The 24,061-nt window shown below is 45.8% G+C and overlaps 1 protein-coding gene across 10 annotated transcripts in view; it reads right to left on the reverse strand.

Annotated features, from left to right (window-relative positions):
• LOC102444602 (arginine/serine-rich coiled-coil protein 2-like) overlaps positions 1–24,061 on the reverse strand; it is a 57,697-nt gene that overhangs the window by 24,043 nt on the left and 9,593 nt on the right. For 3 of the 10 annotated variants that reach the window (XR_012895900.1, XM_075897813.1, XM_075897809.1), the window contains exons 2-5: positions 8,497–8,647; positions 5,266–5,309; positions 1,931–2,121; positions 641–784 (exon numbers count right to left, since the gene is read on the reverse strand). Coding sequence is in view for 9 of the 10 variants with exons in the window: in XM_075897813.1 (XP_075753928.1) it covers positions 641–784; positions 1,931–2,121; positions 5,266–5,309; positions 8,497–8,647 (530 nt within the window). In the remaining variant the exon portion in view is untranslated. Of the gene's footprint in view, positions 1–640; positions 785–1,930; positions 2,144–4,336; positions 4,415–5,265; positions 5,310–8,496; positions 8,648–24,061 lie in introns of those variants that run through there. The other 7 variants (XM_014571803.3, XM_014571804.3, XM_075897811.1 and 4 more) reach the window with 7 other exon arrangements.

The raw sequence follows: 24,061 nt of genomic DNA on the forward strand, positions 1-24,061 counted from the left end.
GAATTCAGACAAAAGTAATTCAAATGGAATTTGTATATCAGTAACAAATTATACTTTGCATTCCACCACCAAAGAATCTCAAAAGTGATTTACAAGTTATCCGCAATAGCTCTGTATTTATGTAATTCCATTTTATAGCCAAGGAAGCTGAAGTCTTAAAACATCATATAATTTCTCCAAAGACCCATAGGAAGAATGTGTCAGAGAGGTGAACAAAAGCCCTGCCACTTATTAAAATCTGCACTTTTTAACAAAGCCATCTGTCTTCTCATTCTATGGGTTGATGCCATTTTGCAAAATCCTACAGTCTGTACTATCTCAGATCATAAGGTCCCTGACATTCTCTATGGCTAGATATGGAGGAACTGGCGGAGTCTCAAGACTCATATTTATACCATGGAGTCATTCTACTAAAAAAGGGTGAGAACTCAAATCTTAAAATGGTAAGTTCTTTGGGGCAAACACATCATCATCGTATGCATTTGTCTAGTGACTAGTACAACAGAGCTTCTAGGTATTAATGCAATAGAAAGCCATTTCCAATAAGTTATGCAATTTCAATTAATCTGAATAGATTTTAAAGCATGCTACATTTGAGTGGTGACATTTTGAAGAAATGACATAATGACATCATACTTACCGGCTTCTGCTCCTAGTCCTACTTCTGCTTCTACTTCTATGTCTGTGTCTAGATTTTGATCTAGAATGAGATCTTACATGGCGTTTTCTCTCTCTGCTTCGGGACTGTGATTTTCTTCTATCACGGCTTCTACTACGATGACGCCTGAAAACAAACATTCCAAGTTTTTAGAAATATTCTGAAGCCTTCTAATTCAATGCATAAAGAAAAGTGAATTTCTACTTAAGGTCTTAAGAGACTATATTTAAAAAAAAAATTCTGATTCATCCACATAGAGCAAACGAACATTTGCTAGTAATAAAGTTATCATCTTGAACAATTTAAGTGAGGGGTATGAAAGAAGAAACAAAAAGACCACCACTATAAGTAAGCCACAAGACCCACTCAAATTTCATAGCTCATTAAACAATCTTACTCATTAATACTGACACACAATATGTTAGTGGAGTAACCAAACAACATGATAGGAACATTCCAATGCATAAGTCCTGACTTTCAGAGCTAACCTGAGTTTATCATCTTAGGCTATGTCTACACTTGCACTCAACAAAACTTTTGTCATTCATGGTTGCTTTAGAAAGGCCTCCCCCCAATAAATGACCAAGTTTTGCTGTGACAAGTGAAAGTGTGAACGCTGCTTTGTCAGCAGGAGTGCTCTACTGCCAACAAAGTGAAACCCCCTCGTTGGGAGTGGAAGTATTTTGTCGACAAAAAGTGCCAACAAACTCTGTTCACACATGCTGACTTTAGCGACAGGGCTGTGTTGATGCAACCATGTTGCTAAAAGCTACATAGTGTAGACATACCCTAAAACAGCAGAACTCTAATACCTTAAAAGAAACTCTTGATTTATGAGGTAGAAATGTTAAAAGCAATACACAGAAGGAAAAGCAATGCCCTGACACTAGGAGAAAATGTACTGTCACTGGTGCCAAGGAATTAAATACTTATACAATATACATTAATTGCAGAAATCAATATGCATTTGAATTAATTTTAGACACTGTCTAAAGGAAGCTCAATAACCTTACTATCACCCGGGGGGGGGGGGGGGGGGGGGGGGGGGGGGGGGGGAATCTGGACTAGCATTAAATGCATTGCATAACAAAACAGGAAACTTTGCTACTTTAGAGGTAACGTTCCGGAATAAATCTGTTTTAAAAACCCAGTGTTAGACCCAATTCAGTTGTATATATGAACCCTAATAAAACTCCAAAGCACCCAATTTTTGCCAACCACTTAAAGGATTAAAAAAAATGGTTATTCAATAATCACAACTAGACAATTTACCTTTCACGAGACCTGGATCTTGAATGACTTTTGCCTCTTGATAATTTCCTTTCTTTGCGTTTATGTCTGTCCTCACCATTTTCAGATGAATTTAAGCTCTCTCTTCCCTTGTCAGATGAGTGTTCTTTGTCATTGTGGTCCTCAGATTTGTGTTTCTTGGAGGACTTTTCTTTGGACTCATGTCTTCTTGCCTGTTTTAAGAAGAAGTTGGTTCTTTCAGGAAGATAGTGCAACAAAGAGAGTTAGTATAGTATCAAAAGAGAAAAAATTATATGTTGTGATGTAACATTAGTAACCTTAGGAGTGTGGCTCAGTCAACAGTGATAGCTATTTTACTTAACACCATCATATAGTCAATGCTGCAAATATACACTATCATCCCCCCCCCATTTCTCTTGGGTATTTTTAAAGCACCCATCAGAGTACAGCAGAACCCTGTTTATCCAATCTAACTTGGATCAGGGCCAATCAGATATTCCAAAAATCAGATAATCTGAAGAATAGGAAAGTGCAAGGCAGCACTGCCTTCAGGCCACAAGAGAGACGGCTCACGTCTGGACCTGCGCATACTGGGTGTTTGGTTACTATGTAGAGCCAGATAATGGTGGGTTGGATAAAAGTGGTTCTACTATATTATTACACTGTCTTCTGACATGACTGTTGGGAGCATTACAATGAAAACAGCATTCCTCCTCAGTTACTGGTTACTCCATCTATAATGGAGCAATGCTAAAAGCCTAAATATGTTTCTGTCTCTACCAGTGTCTGAGCATATATGTACACAAGGGCATAGATATTTGTAAACAAAACACATTTAATATTTGTACAGACATACCATGCACACAAGTACATCTGTAAACCCACATCTGGTGTCAGACATGCATATAACAATTATTCTACCCATGGTTAAATAAGTACTGGTGACAAAGTATTTAAAAAAAATAAAAGTTAGTATTGAGGCCTCACACTTTAGTTTAAAATGGAAATATCCTGCAGTGCTGCACTGTAATTTTTTTCTGCAGTGCCTCTTTTTAAAAGCAGTCTCCTCTTCCTTTTATATCTGCAGTGCCAAAACTACTTTGGCAAGGTCAGTTCTGATTTTTATCAGTGTTTTCTTTGGAAACTAAACCATGATAAAGAATTTTTCTTCATAACATATCCAGCTTGTTTATTAGCAGTTTCTAATACAAAATACTGTAGACATTTAAGTTGTTTTAAAAAAGGATTCTAAAAGTCAAACTCTGTAAATGTCATATAGCAGTATCGGCATATATCTTATGTTTTTAATATACGGTAATTTACAGGTTCAAGTAAATCGGCTCTAACCTAATATTCAGCATTTAAATATCCTTTCCACCCCCCCCACCCCAAACTACCTATTTGCCACTTAAGACAGACAAGCCTGAAACATGCTTGCCATAATTAGAAAATATCAACAATAAGCTTTTAAGAGACTCATTCTAAAATCCTTTAAACTAAACTTTTGCTGATAAGTTTCAGATTTTAGACACGTACTAGGAGCATTTCAGACATTTATAACAAACTGAAAATCTCTTTGCTATTTTTACGGTTATTATAGTTTTAACTCAAACCAACAGCTATAATATATGGAAATATAGTTGAATAAACAGAAGCCTATTTTTAGATGTCAGCTACTTAATGCTAATCACATCCACAAATACAATGTAAGTTAGAAAGACAGTTTGACCTATACTTTAAGAACTTGCAATTCCCAGCAAAAAAGTATCATGAGAGACTAAAACAAGGTAGCCTATTCATGAAAAACCTGCTAATCATTTAAATCAACTTGCAAAAGATAAATGTAATGTAAAAGGTTCACTCCGGTCTAATAGTATGGTAAAATGCTTAAAATATTTACAAGGGAAGCAAAACTTTCTAAACATTAAGGGTACGTCTAGACTGGCAAGATTTTGCGCAAAAACTTGCCAGCTGTCTACACTGGCCGCTTGAATTTGCGCAAGAGCACTGACTTTGTAATGTACAAAATCAGTGCTTCTTGCGCAAATACGCTCCCACGCGGGAAAAACCCCTCTTGTGCAAGAATACTTGCCAGTGTAGACAGGGAAGAACTGTTTTGTGCAAAAAAGCCCCGATGGCTAAAATGGCGATCGGGGCTTTCTTGCGCAAAATCGCATCTAGACTGGCCACGGATGCTTTTGCGCAAAAGTATCCATGCCAATCTAGACGCGCTTTTGCGGAAATACTTTTAACGGAAAAACTTTTCCGTTAAAAGTATTTCCGCAAAATCAAGCGGCCAGAGTGTAATGATTTTTTTTTTAAATTCAGTCTTCCAAACATACACTTGCTAATAAAAACACCATTACATCCCATAACTGATTTAAGATATCTTTAAGGGAAATATGAGTTTGAATGACTAATAGTTACCTTATCATGAAGTAGGCTTATAATTTTGCTATCTGAGTCTGGAGCGTCTTCAGTTCAGTCTCTTCGCGCATTAGCACGCTGAGTATGATTTATTATAGAAATGTTATCATATGATCTAAACAATATAGTCAATTTCACAAAAACTCCTCAAGTAATTGTTACAGAGCTTCCATTGGGATTGGGGGGAGTTCCTGTCCCACATTAAAATTTAAGGAGTTCCCCATCTACCTAAGCCTATTATTGACCCATGTGACAGCCTGACTACTTCTGCTGCAGTTTGTTTGCACCTTTCACCTCTTTTCTGGTGGGTAAGCCAGTTATCGCCAATGTACAATTGCTGCTGCCTCTTCTCATTCCCCTTGCCTTCATTTTTTTAAAGAAGCCCTCTGGTGAGCTCTTTGCTGTCACAGCCACACTTCCAGCTGACTCTTGCTGACACGGCTACATATGTAATTCTGCAGCATTCCTTAAAATTCAAAGTTGCAATCATCAGAGCTCAGTCAGTGGGGATTTTTTTTTAAAAGTATCCTTAGATAGATAGGTATTCAACATTGAAACCCCTGAGCAGTGGTCAGGCATGAGAAGACTTAAGGCTTCTGGTTAATGGAAGCTCTGTTAGATAGTCACCAAGAACACCAATTCTACTTCTCCATATGCAATTTTAATTTGGCTGTTTCCACAAAAAGTTAATACCAACAGTTTCTGAATGCAATTCTGCTATAAACAATCACCTTCTTGTCAAAATGATGGCTTTAATCATTCTTCACTATGATAGGTACTCCATACTGATTTAAGTTTGAGTTTCCAATGGGTTTTTTTTTTGTACTTACCATAAAGTCATTTATATATAGTTTTACATATACACACATAACTACAAGATACTTTAAAAGATGTATTGTACAATTACTTAAGCACTACAAAGAGTTTACCTCTTTGCTTCTGCTCCGGCTTCCATGTTTTCTTCCTTCGTTATCTGAAGAAGAAATTTATCTGTTATTTATCAAGTAAATATGAACTTTATCTAATTGTGTTAGTTAATACTCACTTAATTTACACTTAAGCTTTTCTACACCACAGAGTGAAGAATAAGTATATTTTAAAGAATAAAGTATATTTTATGAACAGGAGGCAAACAGACAACTCACCAATACCAGATTCTACAGGCCTCTCTCCTGTGACCCCACTAAGGAATACCAAAAAAGCATGAAAAAACTGCTTATGAAACTCCCTGATGCTACTCAGGAACAAATTTACGCGAACACCCCCCCAATCCCCAACCAGGAACTTTCTATCTACTACCCAAAATACACAAACCGGGTAATCCCGGACAGCCCATCATCCCCAGCATTGGCACACTTACCACAGGATTAACTGGCTATATTGACTCCCTCCTCAGACCCTAGGCTACCAACACTCCTAGCTACCTCCGTGATACCACTGACTTCCCGAGGAAACTCCAAAACATCAATAATCTTCCCGAAAATACCATCCTAGCCACCATGGATGTAGAAGCCCTACACCAACATTCCACACAAAGACGGATTACAGGCCATCAGGAACACCATCCCCGGTAACAACACTGCACACCTGATCACAGAGCTCTGCGAGTTCAAACTCACCCACAACTACTTCCAATTCAGAAACAATTTCTATCTCCAAATCAGCGGCACAGCCATGGGCACTCGCATGGCACCACAATATGCCAACATCTTTATGGCTGACCTTGAACAATGTTTCCTCAGCTCTCACCCCCTAACACCCCTACTTTACTTATGCTACATCGATGACATCTTCATCATATGGACCCACGGAAAAGAGACTCTTGAAGAATTCCACAGGGATTTCAACAACTTCCACCCTACTATCAACCTCAGCCTGGACCAGTCCACAAGGGAAATCCACTTCCTGGACACTACAGTACAATTAAATAATGGACAAATTTCCACCACCCTATATCGGAAACCTACCGACCACTACACTTACCTTCATGCTTCCAGCTTCCATCCCAGACACATTTTTCAGTCGATTGTATACAGCCAAGCCCTACGATACAACCGGATTTGCTCCAACCCCACAGACATAGACAGTCACCTACAGGATCTTTACAGAGCATTCCTAAAACTGAAATACCCACCTGGGGAAGTGAAAAAACAAATTGACAGAGCCAAAAAAATACCCAGACATGAACTACTTCAAGACAGACCCAAAAGAGAAAACAACAGAACTCCTCTTGCTGTTACCTACAGTCCACAACTCAGACCCCTCCAATGCATTATACACAATCTACAACCCATCCTGGAAAATGATCCCTCACTCTCAGAGGCCTTGGGAGAAAAACCTATTCTTGCTTACAGACAATCCCCTAACCTGAAACGTATTCTTTCTGGTAACCATGCCACACAACCATATCGTAAACCTCCAGGAACCCAGCCCTGCAACCAAAAAAGATGCCAACTCTGCCCACATATCTACACTGGCGAATTCATCACTGGAGCAAACAACATAAGCCACAAAATCAAAGGGTCATTTGACTGCACATCCAGTAATTTGATCTATGCCATCAAATGCCAGCAGTGCCCACTGCTATATATATATTGGACAAACTGAACGGTCTCTGCGGGGAAGAATCAATGGACGCAAATCGGATATACATAAAGGGAGTATACAGAAGCCTGTTGGTGAGCATTTCAGCTTGCCTAACCACAGTCTGACAGACCTGCAAGTAGCTGTCTTGTCACAAACCAGCTCTACGAGCCAAATACACAGAGAAGCCCTGGAATTCCAGTTCATCCACAAATTCAATTCACATGCTAATGGAATCAATCGTGATATGGGCTGGTGGGGACTCTACCTATTTAACCACTGAAGGTGCTAACAGCTCCCTGAGTGGTATCCTTCCTGTTTTAGGAATCTATCTATTGACTTTGATTTTTATCTGCTTAGGTTTAAGTACCCATTCTCCAGATACTTAATGATGTTCTGTCTCCCCCCTCCCCTTCCCCTCTCCTATTTATTTTGAGTTTTCATATCCCCAACTCATAACTCTGGTCATCTGAAGAAGTAGGCTGTGCCCACGAAAGCTCAGGATATCATCTACGTGTTTTGTTACTCTATAATGTGCTACCAGACCATTTGTTGTTTTTTTCTGTAACAGACTAACTCGGCTACCCCCTGAAGCTCCTATATTTTAAAGGTTTAACAAAAGTTAGAGTCTTCTTATCTATGGTGGAAACCACATTAGAATAGAGAATTTTTAAAGTTAGTTTCTTTCCCACCATTTAACCGTGAAAACTGATTAGTTTGTTTCTCAATTGCCTCCTGATTGGCTAGAATATAATTGTAACATCTAGGATATAAACTGTGGACTATAGGGTCTTAATCCAAACATATCAAACAGAAGACATTTACACATTAGGTTTTCTAACTAGGTCTAATGCATGTCACCAAGAAAAATATCCACTGGGCTTTGGAAAAGCATTCAATTTTTATTTTCTGCACGAGTCGTTTTAAAAAATAAGTCTCAGTATAAAATATTTCAAAAGCAGTTTCACTGGCACTACTGAGAGCAACTTTTTAAAAGATTCAAGTTTAAGCAAAAGAGATTCAAGTTCTGAAAGTGTGCATGTTTCTATTTTAGAGCATTTTTAAACCTGTGGTGTCCAACCAGTTCTGAAGCAAACTAACCACACTCAACCGGCCAAATAGCCACATGTGGCTAGCGCGTTTAAAACTGTGGTGTCCAACAGTATATTCTACTATAAGAAATTAAGTTCAGGCAGATAAGACCAATAATGTTTCAGTTTTCTTCAAAAGGTAACATAGCCAGGATGAAATTTACATGATTTGTAATCAAGGAATCAAGGATTTTGGTTTCTCTAAGAGAGAATTTATAACTTGCTTCATTAAATTATTTGCACATTACCCGGACACAAAATGTGTCATCTTCAAAACTTCCTGAGCCAGGAAGGGGGGGGGGGGGGGGTGCCTCCTGTCTGCCCACACTGCTACCTCTGATAGAGGCAGCAACACGCAGGGTGGGGGGTGGAGCAGGACGGTGCGGCGCTGCTTGTAACCATGTACGTTTGGTTAACCACGTACAGAGTTACACTTTCACATCCCTAATATCTATACAGGTAAAGCAAGTTAGAAGTTGACCATACCCGACCTCCGTTTTCTTTCCCTTGATCGTGAACGCGATCTCGAGTAATGATATTTCGAGGTTCTAGGAGAATTAGATGCATCTGTCAGTTCCTTTTCCTTCTCTTGAGATGATTTTTCTGGGACTATTCCATCTCGTTCTGTATCACTACCCTACATAGGCAGATTAAAATATTTTAAAGTTTAAGATTTTTTTCTTTTTAGATTAAAAGAGAAAATCAGGAGATACAGGCACATATACGGGGAGGGATAGCTCAGTGGTTTGAGCATTGGCCTGCTAAACGCATGTTGTGAGCTCAATCCTTGAGGAGGCCATTTAGGAATCTGGGGTAAAATCAGTCAGGGGTGGTACTTGGTCCTGCTGTGAAAGCAGGGGACTGAGCTTGACGACCTTTCAAGGTCCCTTCCAGCTCTAGGAGATAGGCATTTCCATTCATTCATAAGCTGCTCTTTTCACCTAGAATCTTGAAGTGTTCAACTAAACCAGCAGTGGCCAACCGGCAGCTCACAAACCGAAAAAAAATTGCAGCTCCTGACGAAACCCAGAACTGCTCAGTTCAGCTACTCTAACAGCTGGGCCGCTTTGAGCTGCATTCGTGCTCATGACCCGCGCCGTTCCACTCACAGCCCCCAGCGCACTGCATCGTATCCTGCATGTGCAGGCCGGGTCGCACGCAGCAGCCCAGCCGGCAGTGGCAAGGGCTCCAGGTGCTGCGGCAGTGGCAGCTCTAGGACTAGGGCATAAGGCGGGGGGGGGGGGGGGGTGTCTGGCTCTGGGAGAGGGGAATTGGGTTGGGGGAGAGCATGCGCATGGCATCCCAGCCAGCTCATGTTCAAAGCCGGCCGCTCAGCGCATGTGCCTCAGCACCTGGAGAAAGACATGCGGGGCTGTTGCAGCAGCGGCAGCTCCGCCTCCGGGACCAGAGGATTAGGTTAGAGCTGGGGGGGGGGGGGGGGGAGAAGAGCCTGGCTCTGGTGAAGGGGAGGGGGATAGGGTTAGAGCAGAGGGTGCTGGGGAAGGGGAGGAGCAGCCAGGGCACTTCCTGAGACCTAGGATCCCCAGATACTGGCCCCAGCTGTGTCTGTCCCCCCCCCCCCCCCCCCCCCATGAGTACCCTGTCCCCACCAGCACAGTTGGGGCCACATTAGTGAGGCTTGGGGGGTTTTGGAGGGGGGATTTTTTGCATCTCACTTGTGTGGCCGCAACTGACTTTTCTGTGGGTCAGTGACTCCTGAATCAAAACAGGTTCCCCGCCCCCCTCATAAATAAAGAGAACACTGAAACATTTTGTGTTTGACATATTTTATTTAAAAATGAAGCCTGGCCACCAAGCCACCACCTGGCCCCAGCATCATAAAGTATATCATACACTGGAACCCCCTGCCCTGAGCCTCTCACATCCCCAAACTCCTGCATCCCACATCCCCAGTCTTCTGCCACAACACTCTTGCACCATCCACACGCCATAAATCTGTGTCCTGAGCCCCTCATGCACCCTCCTGCCCTGATCCCCATATGCACCCCAGCCCAAACTCCTGCACCCTCACAGCCACAAGCCTGTGGTTTGCTCAGCACCCCAACCTTCCACCTGACCCCAACACTCCCCAGCCTGGAGCCCCCTCCCTGAGCCAGCAACCCCTTCTCCACATCCTCCTGCACCCAAATTCCCTCCCAGAGCTTGCACCTCTCACCCCATCCCAGTGCTTTTTTTGTGATAGTATGCCCTGGGCCAGTGTACCGGCACCAATTTTCCCCTGGTGTGGCTCCCCCCTCCCCCCCAGGTATGTGGCTCTTCGCACTCTATCCACCGCTACTTTAGCTCTTCGTCTCCAACGAGTTGGCCACCCCGAACTAAACCAAGCATCTCTCAAAAACAGAACACTCTAGGATGACTTGATTTTCTATCAAATGAATGTTATGGATACAATCATTTTTTATTACTGATGTTTGTGCATTAAAATGACAATTGCTCCCTGCACCGTCGTCAAGACACACTAGTGTGAAGAACATAATTAAGAGCTTCACCAAATACCAATTCAACAATAAAAGAACACCACTCTTAAAGAACAGTTTTTTTTTTTAATAAAAGCTCATTTATAAAAGGACAAAGTGAAAAATCGTCAGCTTTTGATTGCGTGATACTGCAATAGGTCCAGTCAGTGAGAGGTCACACTGTCTCCCTACAAGCAGCAGAAGTCTAGGGTCTCATAACTATTAAGCCTGCAGTCAGGCCCAATAGTCATTATAGAGGCCACACCCTTATTCATGGTGGGACAGCACCCAAACAGTTAAGGTGTACTTTGGTAAACTGAACAGCAGTTTATGAGCCCCGGCCCTGCATCAGGGCAGGGCAGCGAACAAACAGTTAAGCAGTTTAAAGCTCCGGCCTGTCTGCAGGCCCAGCAATGGTTGGGTCTCCTTGTAGGCAGAGAGCCAACAAGCGCAAAGGTTTTCTTCCTCCAGGGGGAACCTACCACCCAAGGTGAGGGGTAGCGACAGGGGATGGATGCAAGCCCACCCGCTCCACTGCGTCCCAGCCTAGGGCTGCCACTGGGTTGGCGAGGATCCTGGATTCAACATGCCAACCAGCTGACCTCCATATCCTCTGTTGGCCTTAGGTCAGCTACCCCTGGGCTGTCACCCGGTTTCCCCTGGGGTCGTACCTGGCTCCACGTCGGCTCCGCAGAGGCCACTAGGGACGAAGATACCAACAGCGTGCCCAGGGCCCCTTTGCCTGAGCCAGACCCAGAGCCTGACAAAGGTGCAGGGGAGGGGGAAGAGAGGAGGGAGGTGTCCTGGAAAGTCCTCGGGCCCTGGCAGTGATTTCTGCAGCCCTGTCCAGTCATTGGGGCGGCCTCAGCCCAACCCAGTCCTCCCACCAAAGGCAGCATTCTTTATTATGCAGCATTGAGAAGCAAATACAACAGTAGCATAAGAATAAAATATAATAGCGTGAGAATTTCAAATTAAAACCTGCAGGATTTCAGTCCTGAGTATTCATTCTAGAGAGCTGATATGGCTTTTGTGATACCAGTTTTTCAATATTTGGCTTGCTATTTTGAGCTGATACTACTCTAATTACCGCTGATCAATGTTCATCACTTAACCTTGACCTTTTAGTTATTTTGGTGGCTTTTAAGTGAAAATAGCTGTTCACATAGGTATGTGCTACCAAACATTGACAATACTTTTTACTCAAATTTATGTACTTCAACAAATTGCCTGGGCCCATATCTGTAAAAATCAAGAACGCCAACTTCATTATATTTGTTTTTTAAGAAAGAGTTAGAACTTATCAAAATTCAGTGTATTTGCATATTTCTTTCAGCCTTTTGAAAATCATAAGGCGATGGTGCTGTAAACAAGAAGAACTTATCTTCACGTTATTTGAAATCCTGGAATCTCTCCTCGAATTCATGTCACAGCTGTACACTATTTGATGCATAATTCGCAAAATGCAAACTGAGGTGTTTGCTTTCATGGTCTCGACATGTAATGAAATGAATTAAAAGTTTTGGGTTTTTTTAAACTGTATTTCCCAAAGACAAAGTTTGGTCATAAAAGCTTTTATACTGCCATACATAGTAGTCACCACCTGACACTTCCCTTGAAGTTTTAATTTCAGGTCACTCAGATGTAATGTCAACTAAAAATGATAAATCTCGTACCCAGTTATAGTTAAGTCTGGGTCCTGTCCTTTCATTTCATGGAAAATAATAGTTTCCAAAACCTCTCCAAAACTCTCGAACAAGAAAGGTAAGAGATCTCACTATAGTATGACAACCCTTCACACTCAATTCCAAACTCACTTAATAATGATGAAAATTGACATTGGTTCAAAACCATGTGCACGGATAAAATTTATAATTTTTTTTCACAGCTTTATAAACATGGAGCATGTGCTCAACCACCTTTGAGCATAACACTTCTTGATGGATTATGCAGTGGATATGTTTCTTGGTGCTAGGCAGTCTTGTAATCTAGCCCCAAAACCGCTTATTTTCCCGGTCATCGAAGGACCATCATCGGTCGTTACGGAAACCAAATTTGACAAAAATTATATTTCTCCAAAAGTACAATTGAAAATGTCTTGGCCAGTTGTAGTGTCACGCATAGGTACGAGTTCAAGAAGCTCTTCAATTAAATTGAAATCACCATCACAAGCATGCAGGAAGACAGCCAGGTGCGCAACACCACCAATCTCTCTACTTTCATCGAGAGCAATTGAAAACACTTCAAAAGTTGATTTCTTTAATTGCTCACTTAAATCACTTGCCATTTCATTTATCCTCTCTGCAACTGTGTTCCGTGACAAAGATATCTTTGAATGCTTTCACATTTCCAGGACATACAATTTCAGCAGTTTTCACCATGCACTTTTATAAATTCACCCTTCAGTAAATGGTTTTGAACTTCGCGCTATTAATTCTGACAAAACATAACTAGCTTTAACTGCAGCTTCCCTGTCTCTCAATTTTTGTAAACACGCTTTGCTGTCTATTCAACATTGTCTTTAATTCCAGTAACTTATCTTGCCATAATTTCCCTTCTAATTTATTGTACTTTTCTCGGAGGGTTTCATAATGCCGCTTGATGTTATTCTCCTTTGGAACACTGATAATTTGATTGCATATTAAGCAGATAATCTTGCCTTTCACTTGAAATAAAAACAGTTCCCATTTGTCCTGGAAAACATGGCGCTCGTCTTCAATCTTCCTTTTTATAGATTTACTACTTTCCGGTTTTGATAGTGACATTGCAAAGAACTTTTTATAGCACAAAAAGCACAACAATCCACGATGAACGAAAAAAAATCACAAACTGATGAACGTGGCAGAGAAAATGGCAGAGCACAACATGCATACTGGTGGCATTGAGTAGGGGGCCGAAACTATACCCGTCCTACTCACACGTGCAAATATGGCTTGGTACGAGATCATGCACCGTGCTAGTGTTGCCTGTGTGCAACTTAAGAGCATCTCATGTCCTGTGCACATGTGCAACTTGAGATTTTTTTTCTTGGAAGGCCCCGCAGCCCTCTACCTACTTTACAAACAATGTAACCGGGTGGGCCACGCTTACATACTTTATAAACATGTAGTCGCAGGCCGCAAAAAAATTCGATCAGGCCGTATGGTTGACATGCTTGCACTAGAGGACCTGGGCATATGGGTGGTCCTAAACTCCATCCCGCCCTTCCTCCCCAACGCTGCCCTTTTACCTGTCCTCTCCTCCGAGGGGAAGCCAATTTCCAACATCAGCCCTCTCTCGTTGGGCTACAAGGACCCTGCCCTACTTCACATTCTATCATTCCACCTGCAGGTGTAGCTACGAATGCCGGCGGCAGCACGTGACAGGCTGCCACTGGAGGGGTCCTTCCTGGTGCCCTACCAGGGTGCCCGGCGCATCTGGGCGAGCAGGCGGGCCCCACCTCCGTCCAACCTGATTTGGCAGGGCCTGAGGAGGAGAGGGTGATGAGGTTGCCACGGGACGAGGCTCACCCCAGGGGGAGATTCCCCTGCCCCCCCCCCTTGTTCCTTCCTTGCCTCCCAGAGCCTACCCCTACTGACCAACCCTCCACTTCCACCTCGAGGGCTAGACGCTCATGCGGGGGAAGCACAGAGCCTGCTGTCTGTGAGCTCAATCTCCCCCCAAGGATGAGGAGGGTGGGAAGGCCCCACGCAAAAAACTGGGGGCCACCACTGCCAACATCACCCCCGACAAGCGTCAGCAGGAGGCGCCAGCCGAGGATGCCATGGCAGGGGAGGAGGATGGCACCATCCCACTCACAGAGCCCATTCCCGAGGAAGCCTCAGATGGAGCTCCCCCGGCCCCCTTACCGTCCACAGCCCCCGTTGTCACCGCTGAGGCAATTGCTGCCTCAGCAGCTGGCGGGGAGGATGCTGGGGCCATAGGGATGGACTTGAACTCCATCTTCGAGGAGATCGAAGCCCTGGGTCTGACTCCGCTTGCCCAGGGGTTGACGACCCCTTGCCAACAGACCTTGGTCTGGGCAGCAACTTAGTTGCGCCGCGCCACGCCCTCCTCCTCCTCCCTCCCCCATGCCTCGGGCAGCTGCCTCCGCTCTCACCCTTGGGGCGCCCCCAATACTGCCCATTGGCCCGGCCACCAGAAGCGCCTCCTGAGGGTGCCAAGCCCCTAGGTGCGACAGCCGGCAGCAAGCAGCCAGGTCACGGGACTGTGGGCACCCCCTCCCCCTTTGAGGCAGAGCATTTGCCCTCCCTCCCTGCTGGGGGCCAAGCAACTGATACCATCATAAGCAACGCCGTGGCTGAGCCAAACGTTGGCACGGGCCCCCTCCCCATCTCTGTCCCCACTGGGGAGACACTGCAGCTCGGTGGCCAAGACCTGGGAGACTATCCCCTTTGTAAGCTCTGGCCCTTCTGTCCTGATCCTTGCCCTGTTCCCAGCCATAGCCCCAGCCCTGATCCCACCCCTATTCATGGTCTCAGTCCCAGTCCTGCCCCCATTCCTAGTCTGCCTTCCATGATCATCCTAATCCCTGCTCCTGTTCCCAACCCGATGTCCACTCCTAACCCTACTCCCCCTTCCCCCTCCACCACCATATCCATTCCCCCTCCACCCCACTGTTATTGCCACCCCCATAGGGGCCATCTCATTCCCACTATCCATGAGCAGCCCTCAGGGGGTGGTCTTCATGTCCCCCATTTCCAGTTCCCTAGGGGCGGCCTTGTGCTCTCTGCTGCCCCCCACCCCCCCAACACACACACACACACACCCACCCACCCACCCCCCGGGGATGGAGACAGGCAGAGCGCTGCGCCAGGGAATAGCCCTGCTTGCCCGTCTCTGGGGCCAGTGAAGTCTATCAGGGTCCCAGCCGGAGGAAGACCCCTCTACCCTAGCCCCGAGGGCCAAGCTGCACCAGTTCCTTGCGGACACCCCCAGGTCTAAGGACAAGGTGCAGTTCGCCCTTCTGCGCTGGGGGTGGCGGCGCGGCGCACAGGGGAAGAAAGGAAAGAGACACTTCCACTCTATCCTCCAGGCCACAAAGACCCTCTTGCAGGAGAGGAGAGGAACCAAAATGCAGGACATCGCAGCATACTGCTGGGCCCGCAAGTTCTGTGATGCTCTCAAATCTAGCGAGGAGGGCTTTAAACTAGGTTCGTCAGGGGACGGTGACCAAAACCCTGAGGGGAGTGGGAAAGTCGGATACCGGGAAGAAATGCAGAGAGGAACGAGCAAGAAAGGAGAACCCCTGATTTGAATGGAGAAGATAGGGCGATCAACTGGTATTCTGAGGTGTTTGTACATTAAGGCTAGACGCCTGGGCAACAAACAGGAAGAACTGGAGGCCCTGGCCCAGTCCAAGAAATATGATTTAATTGGGATAACAGAGACTTGGTGGGATAACTCGCATGACTGGAGCGCTGTCATGGAAGGGTATAGACTGTTCAGGAAGAACAGGCAGGGGACAAAAGGAGGAAGAGTTGCACTATACGTAAGAGCGCTATGATTGCTCTGAACTCCAGTATAAAGAGAGGAAAAAAAAGCCTGTTGAGAGTCTATGGGTTAAGTTTAAAGGCGCAAACAAGAGCAGTGATGTTGTGGCTGGTGTCTGCTACAGGCCACTGAATTATGTGGATGAGGCTTTCTTCGGACAACTGAGCGAAGCTTCCAGATCACAGGCCCTGGTTCTCATGGGGGACTTGAATCACCCTGACATCTGCTGGGAAACCAATACGGCAGTACACAGGTAATCCAGGAAGTTTTTGGAGAATGTTGGGGATAACTTCTTGCCACAGGTGCTGAAGGATCCGACCAGGGGCCAATGCGCAGCTTGACCTTCTGCTCACAAACAGGGAGGAACTAATAGGGGAAGTGGAGGTGGGTGACAACCTGGGAAGCAGTGATCATGAGATGGTAGATTTCAGGATCCTGACCAAAGGAAGGAAAGAGAGTAGTAAAATACACACCTTGGACTTCAGAAAAGCAGATTTTGACTCCCTCCGAGATCTGAGGGGCAGAATCCCCTGGGATGTTAACATGAAGGGGAAAGGAGTCCAGGACAGCTGGCAGTATTTTAAAGAAGCCTTATTGAAGGCAAAGAAAGAAACCATCCCGACGCGTAGCAAGAGAGGCAAACATGGTAGGAGACCGGATTGGCTTACAGGGGAAATCCTTGGTGAAATTAAGCACAAAAAGGAAGCTTACAAAAAGTGGAAACTTGGACAAATCACCAGGGAGGGATTTAAATATATAGCTCGAGAATGCCGGGGGGTTATCAGGAAGACAAAAGCGCAAGCGGAATTGCGACTGGCAAAGGATGTGAAGGATAACAAGAAAGGTTTCTACAGGCATGTTAACAAGAAGAAGGTGATCAGAGAGGGTGTGCGGCCCCTAATGGATGAAGGAGGTAACCTAGTGACAGATGATGTGGAGAAAGCTGAAGTACTCAATGCTTTCTTTGCCTCTGTATTCACAGACAAGGTTGGCTCCTGGACTTGTGCGCTAAATGACGCAAGATGGGATGAAGATGGACAACCCGTGGTGGGTAAAGAACAGGTTAGGAATTATTTAGAAAAGCTAAACGTACACAAATCCATGGGTCCGGACTTAGTGCATCCGAGGGTACTGAGGGAGTTGGCAAATGTCATTGAGGAGCCTTGGGCTATTATCTTTGGAAAGCCGTGGAGATCGGGAGAAATCCCGGATGATTGGAAAAAGGCAAATGTAGTGCCCATCTTCAAAAAAGGGAAGAAGGACGATCCAGGGAACTATAGGCCGGTCAGTCTTACCTCGGTTCCTGGAAAAATCATGGAAGGGATCCTTAAGGAATCCATTTTGAGGCACTTGGACGAGAGGAAAGTGTTTAGGAATAGTCAGCATGGATTCACAAAGGGCCTGACCAATCCGATTAGCTTCTATGATGAGGTAACTGGCTCTGTGGACATGGGGAAGTCAGTGGATCTGATATACCTTGACTTTAGCAAGGCTTTTGATACGGTCTCCCACAATATTCTTGCCAGCAAGTTAAGGGAATGTGGATTGGATAAATGGACAGTAAGATAGATAGAAAGCTAGCTGGAGGGTCAGGCCCAGCAAGTAGTGATCAACGGCTCGATGTCAGGATGGCAGTCGGTTTCTAGCAGAGTGCACCAAGGTTCGGTTCTGGGACCAGTTTTGTTCAACATCTTTATTAATGACCTGGATGAGGGGATGGATTGCACCCTCAGCAAGTTTGTGGATGACACTAAGCTAGTGGGGAGAGGTAGATACGCTGGAGGGCAGGGGTAGAGTCCAGAGTGATTGAGACAAAATGGAGGATTGGGCCACAAGAAATCTGATGAGGTTCAACAAGGACAAGTGTAGAGTCCTGCACTTGGGATGGAAGAATCCCAAGCATAGTTACAAGCTGGGGACCAACCAGTTAAGTAGTAGTTCTGCAGAAAAGGACCTGGGGGTTACAGTGGATGAAAAGCTGGATATGAGTCAACAGTGTGCCCTTGTAGCCAAGAAGGCTAATGGCATATTAGATTGCATTAAGAGGAGCATTGCCAGCAGAGCCAGAGATATCATTATTCCCCTTTATTCAGCTCTGGTGAGGCCACATCTGGAGTATTGTGTCCAGTTCTGGGCCCCCCACTACAAAAAGGATGTGGACGCATTGGAGAGGGTCCAGCGGAGGGCAACCAAAATGATTAGGGGGCTGGAGCACATGACCTACGACGAGTGGTTGGGGGATTTGGGTTTGTTTAGCCTGCAGAAAAGAAGAGTGAGGGGGGATTTGATAGCAGCCTTCAACTTCCTGAAGGGAGGTTCCAAAGAGGATGGAGAGAGGCTGTTCTCAGTAGCGACAGATGGCAGAACAAGGAGCAATGGTCTCAAGTTGTGGTGGGAGAGGTCCAGGTTGGATATTAGGAAAAACTATTTCACTAGGAGAGTGGTGAAGCACTGGAATGGGTTACCTAGGGAAGTAGTGGAGTCTCCATCCCTAGAGGTGTTTAAGTGTCAGCTTGACAAAGCCCTGGCCGGGTTGATTTAGTTGGAATTGGCCCTGCCTAGAGCAGGGGGCTGGACTTGATGACCTTCTGAGGTCTCTTCCAGCTCTATGGTTCTATGAACCGTGAAAGCCTCTCTTGGCCAGGAGAGGCTGGGGCCGGCCTACTGGCACTTTAACAATAGCCTGTTGGAAGACATGGGCTTCGTGGCCTCCTTCCGGGAGTTCTGGCTGGCCTAGCGGGGGAAGTGGCCCACCTTTCCCTCGGTGCGGCGATGGTGGGACGTGGGGAAAGCGTGCACCCAACTTTGCTGTTGCGACTACTCCCGGGGCACCAGCCGGCGGAGGGATGCAGCAATAGAGCAGCTGGAGTGGGAGGTTTTGAAGCTTGAGGCGCGCTTGGCATCCGACCCCAAGGATCCACCTCTCCGCGAGGCATACCGGGAGAAGCAGGAGGAACTCTGGGCCCTCAAGGACCACCGGGATCGGGGCGCCTTTGTTCAATCCCACATCCGTCTCCTTTGGGAGTTGGATCATGACTCCTACTTCTTCTACACCCTGGAGAAAAAGAGGAGGGCCCCAAAACACGTCACTTGCCTTTTGGCCGAGAACGGCACACACACCCCCCCCCCCCCCCCCACGGATCCAGAGGAGATGTGTGGAAGGGCCATGGCCTTCTATGCCGGTTGATTTTCCCCGGATCCGACTGACGCCAACGCCTGCAGGGTGTTCTGGACCGAGCTCCCGATGATCAAAGCTGGCAACCAAGATTGGCTAGAGCTGCCTCTCACTCTGGCCAAGTTCTCAGAAGCCCTCTCTCTCATGCCCACCAATAAAACCCCGGGCATAGACGGGCTGACCATGGAGTTCTACCGTGTGTTCTGGGACGTCCTTGGCCCAGACCTCGTCACCGTCTGGGCCGAGTTCTTGGAGTGCGGAGTCCTCTCTGAGTAGGTCTACACTACAGTGTTATTTTGAAATAGTTAATTCGAAATAACACCTCTACACACAAAATTCATTTTGAAATAGCATTTTGCTATTTTGAAATAGCATGTCCACACCAATTGGATTCTCAATCGCATTTAAGTGCAGCTGAAACCACTTCTGGCAGGGCATCAGGTCAGGAGTTACTTTGTGTGGCTGCTGCCTGAGGCTGAGGCCTGTGCTTAAAGGGACCCCCCCAGACAGACGGTTCTCAGGTTTCCCTGCTTGCTTACCTACCTCGCTAAGGGATGTGGAAGCAGGCTCTTTGCTGGCCAGGCCTCTCGTGCGTATTGCCATCCAAGCAAAAGGTCAACTTCCCCTTGATGAAAAACCTTACACTATGTAACTTAATGATCAGCGATGAACAGGAACCAAAACCAGACCTGAAAAGTTCATGCTGGTTGTGCTGACTGTGCCATGCCCAATAAGGCGGAAAAGGAAAAACAGGAAACCATGTCACCCCCTTTCTCCTGTCACTTAACAGACAGGGTCTGCTAGCTTATCACAAAAAGTGCGCAAAAGCTCTCTCTATAAAACAGCTTCCCCTCCTGTATCAAATTGAGGAATCCCGAATAAACATTGGATGGCAGAATATGAGCCACGTCTGAGGACTGATCACCCGAGGGCCACCTCCCGCTCACCGAACCAAACGAGTTCCTGTAGAGCGTAACATATACCAAACATAACGAATACCAAATATGATGATGTTGTAGTTTCTGTGTCTGTTAAATGTAAGTATTGTTATCTGAAATTGTTTAGCGGTATTGTTAAGTAGTAGTGTTAAAAGTTTTAGATCAGTCTTATAAGTAAGACTGATGTAAACGTAACTGTTAATAATCTCTAGTCCCTTGTTAACAACTATTGGGATTTAGAGAAACCTCAAGGAATTTTCTTTACTGTATTGCATTTTGCTTATTGGTCATTCTAATAATTATTTGGTGCCTACGTATTGTGGAAGAAAACATTGTCCTCACTCTGAGTTTGTAAGCAACAAGTAGCCAGAGGCAGTTTGATTATGAGCTGCTGCAAGGGAAAAACTGGTTCGGACAGGGGGGAAGCCCCCCCCCCCTCCAAGGCAGATCTTCAAATACAAGCAATTATGAAGCAGTTTATATACTGTCTATTAAATATAATAATAATAATTAGTCTCCTTCCCATTACAAACACCAATGGCTAACAGTTATTTAGTTCCACCCAGATGCTCCTTATCTCAAGGTCCCTGCCAGAGTCAGCATTCTATCCTTATCTCCGTATGGAGGCGAGAGGCGAAGGCAGCGTCTAATTACAGATCTCGCGTTGTCAGGCCACAGACTTAGCCTGACTCTTGCTCTCTTGTTAACAAGACCAAGATGGCTGCACACAAATTCCCTTATTCCCTTCCTGCCTCCACAGTATGTAAGAAATTGATAAAAATCATAATTTATACGTAGAAGCCCTTTAATAAAAGTTTAAAAGATATTTAGTAATAGTTTGCCTGTTTCTGCGCCTCCCTGGGACTAGCCACATTTCTGAACCTTTTACTTTAAACCACAAGGGACAGCAAAGTGTTGTTTTCCTTTATGTGCTCTGGTTGCCCTCACTCTGGCATTCTCTTTCCCTGGGCGGTGTTGGATTGTAAACGCATATTGCTGTAAAGCGAGGTACTGTACGGGGAGATTTCAGCAAATCCAGTAATGTGCCTGAACCACTATTGCTTACTGCTTAAACTTTAGCAACCAAGCTAACAGGCCCAAATTAGACCTAGACCACAGTCAGGGACGGAAAGGGAGTTTGGGTGCCACAGAGGGGGCAACTTGACCCTGCGTCCTTCCTGAGGCCCAAATCTCTATTGAAATCACTGAGCTATACATTAAGAAAAACAGGAAGTTAGATCTATGTCTTAAGGCATTTAGACAATCAGGACCGCCGGGCATGGAGTCAGAGAGAGAGAGAGAGAGGGGGGGGGGGGGGAAAGAGGAACAACAACAACCACACACACACACACACCAACCACGCATTTGGTGAAAGCGATGATCAGAAGAAAACCTCTTGCCTAACCTTTAAAAAGTGCTTGCCTAACAAGTTTGAGTGACGTGTTATTGTTATACTAATGGAGAAATAGGGAAGGAAAGTTTGAGTTAGGGTGACAATTTTGGGGCACACTTGGAGGGACGCCTCGAGGACTCCTTGAGGACTGTTCAAATCTGGACGCATCTCCATCCCCACCAGCAGACTGAAGACTGGCCATCGGAAGCCTGCCCAGTGTCACTCGAGAGCCACACTCAACTTCGGTAATTATCAAGGGTGGGGGCGTTTTACACACACATCCGCAACAAGTGCTTGCGACTAAAGTTTAGCTTTAAGCGAAAGCACTCGTGCTGTCCTGTTTGTACCATCCATCTACTGGTCAGACGACTGTCTCCCCCCTGAATTATTTCCTGACACCACCTTGCAGAGAGTTAAAGTTACCAAGAGATTTGCATTGAAAGAACCCTGGGTAACAGTACCACCTCATTATTCTGGCATTGGTATCCTTCATGGTATGCAACCACTTAAGTGGTGCTTGGTCTGTCACCAATACAAAAGGGCTGCCTAAAGAGGTAGTACCTCAAGGCCTCAATTGCCCATGTAAGGGCAGGGCCTCCTTTTCAATAACTGAGTAGTTGCATTCTCTAGGTAATAGCTTCCTACTGATATAGAGGATTGGATGCTCCTCTCCAGCTACTGTTTGGGACAGTACAGCTCCTAGCCCCACTTCTGAGGCATCTGTCTGTACCACAAAGGTCTGATTGAAGTGGCATTCCAGACTCCCAAGGATTGCCTGTGCCGAAAACCTGTACTATTTAGCCCTAACTTCACGTTCAAGTGACCAGCGTACCTGTTAGGGACGGTCTTTGGTTAAGAGGGCGGCAATGGCTGCAAATCGGGGGACAAAGCAGTGATAATATCTGGCTAGGCCCAGGAACTGACACACCTTTCTCTTCATCGTGGGTACAGGGTAACTGTGCATGGACCAGATTTTATCTAAGAGTGGGCGCACCAGACCGCATCCCAGTTGGTATTTGAGGTACGTGGTCTTTTGCCAGCCAATCTGGCATTTCTTTGGATTGGCCGTGAGTCCTGCATCTCGCAGAGTCCGAAGAACGGCAGCCACCTGGAGGAGGTGTTCTTCCCAGTGCTGGCTATAAGTCACATCATCATCAAGGTATACTGTGGCATAATCGGTATGGGGTCTCAGAAGGCAGTCCATCATGTGCTGGAATGTCGAGGGAGCACCATGAAGGCTGAAGGGCATCCAGACAAAGTGGAATAGCCCGGACAGGGTGGTGAAGGCAGTCTTCTCCAGGGACTCTAGTTCCAAAGAGATTTGCCAATACCCCTTGGTCAAATCAAGGGTTGTGATGTAGTTCACTGTTCCCAGATGGTCCAGTTATTCTTCTGTTCGGGGCATCGGGTAGGCATCAAACTTTGAGATAGCATTTACCTTCCTGAAATTGATGCAAACGATACACTTCCATCCGGTTTCAGAACAAGCACTACGGGGCTTCGCCACTCACTTTTTGATCGTTCGATCGCTCCAACTTCTAGCATAGCTTGGACCTCTTTTTCCACAACCTCCCTCATCTGTCAGGGTAGGGGGCAGTTAATCTCTTTGACTACCTGGCCTGGTGTCTGAATTGCATGAGACACCACCGTGGTTTGTCTGGGAAGCATGGTAAAGGTCTTCCAAAAGGCCTCCAACAGTCGACATGCTTGCTTTTGCTGAACCTCGGTCAGTGTATCTCCCAGTCGTGGTTTTTCTTCTTCATTTGGGTCAGGCACCTGGGGGTACGGTGTAATCATTAGTGCTTCACACTCCTTCCATGGTTTTAAGAGGTTCACATGATAGATTTGCTTTTTCTTTTTCCAGTCTGGCTGGTGTACTTCGTATGTCACTGAGCCTGCTCACCGTGTGATCTCATAGGGACCCTGCCACTGAGCGAGGAGTTTAGATTCCTCAGACGGGAGGAGAAGAAGTACTCAGTCCCCCTGGCTCAAGAGTCCTCTCTCAGGCTCCCTGGTTAAAGTATTGCCCCGGGTCACTTGAGCCACCTGGAGGTTCTCATGGGCTAGAGTCCCTGCCCAGGCAAATCGCTTCAGTAATTGGAAAACATATTGGAGGAGCCCCTGAAAGGCTGACAGGGTGCTTTCCCAGGTCTCCCTCATTAAGTCCAACACCACCCTGAGGTTGGTGACCATAGAGGAGCTCAAAAGGGGAGAACTGAGTTGACATCCGTAGCACCTCCCCGATGGTTAATAAAGGGAGGAAGTAATTGGTCCCACTGTTGCAGTTCAGCTGGGGGAAATTGCAGCAACATCCCCTTTAGAGTTTGATTAAAACGCTCTACTAAGCTGTCTGTCTGAGGGCGGTACACTGAAGTCTGGAGCTTGCAGATGCCCAGGAGTGCACAGACCTGCTGAAGCAACTGGAAGGTAAAATTAGTCTCTTGATCCGTGAGCAACTCCCGGGGAAGGCCCTTCACCAATTTGGAGGCAATAATACGTGCCATGGTACACCAACGGGATAGCCTCCGGAAAGCAGGTTGCACAGTCTACCAAGACCAAGATGTATTTGAACCCT

This window comes from Pelodiscus sinensis, chromosome 15, assembly GCF_049634645.1.
Source record: "Pelodiscus sinensis isolate JC-2024 chromosome 15, ASM4963464v1, whole genome shotgun sequence".
Taxonomy (NCBI): Eukaryota; Metazoa; Chordata; order Testudines; family Trionychidae; genus Pelodiscus; species Pelodiscus sinensis.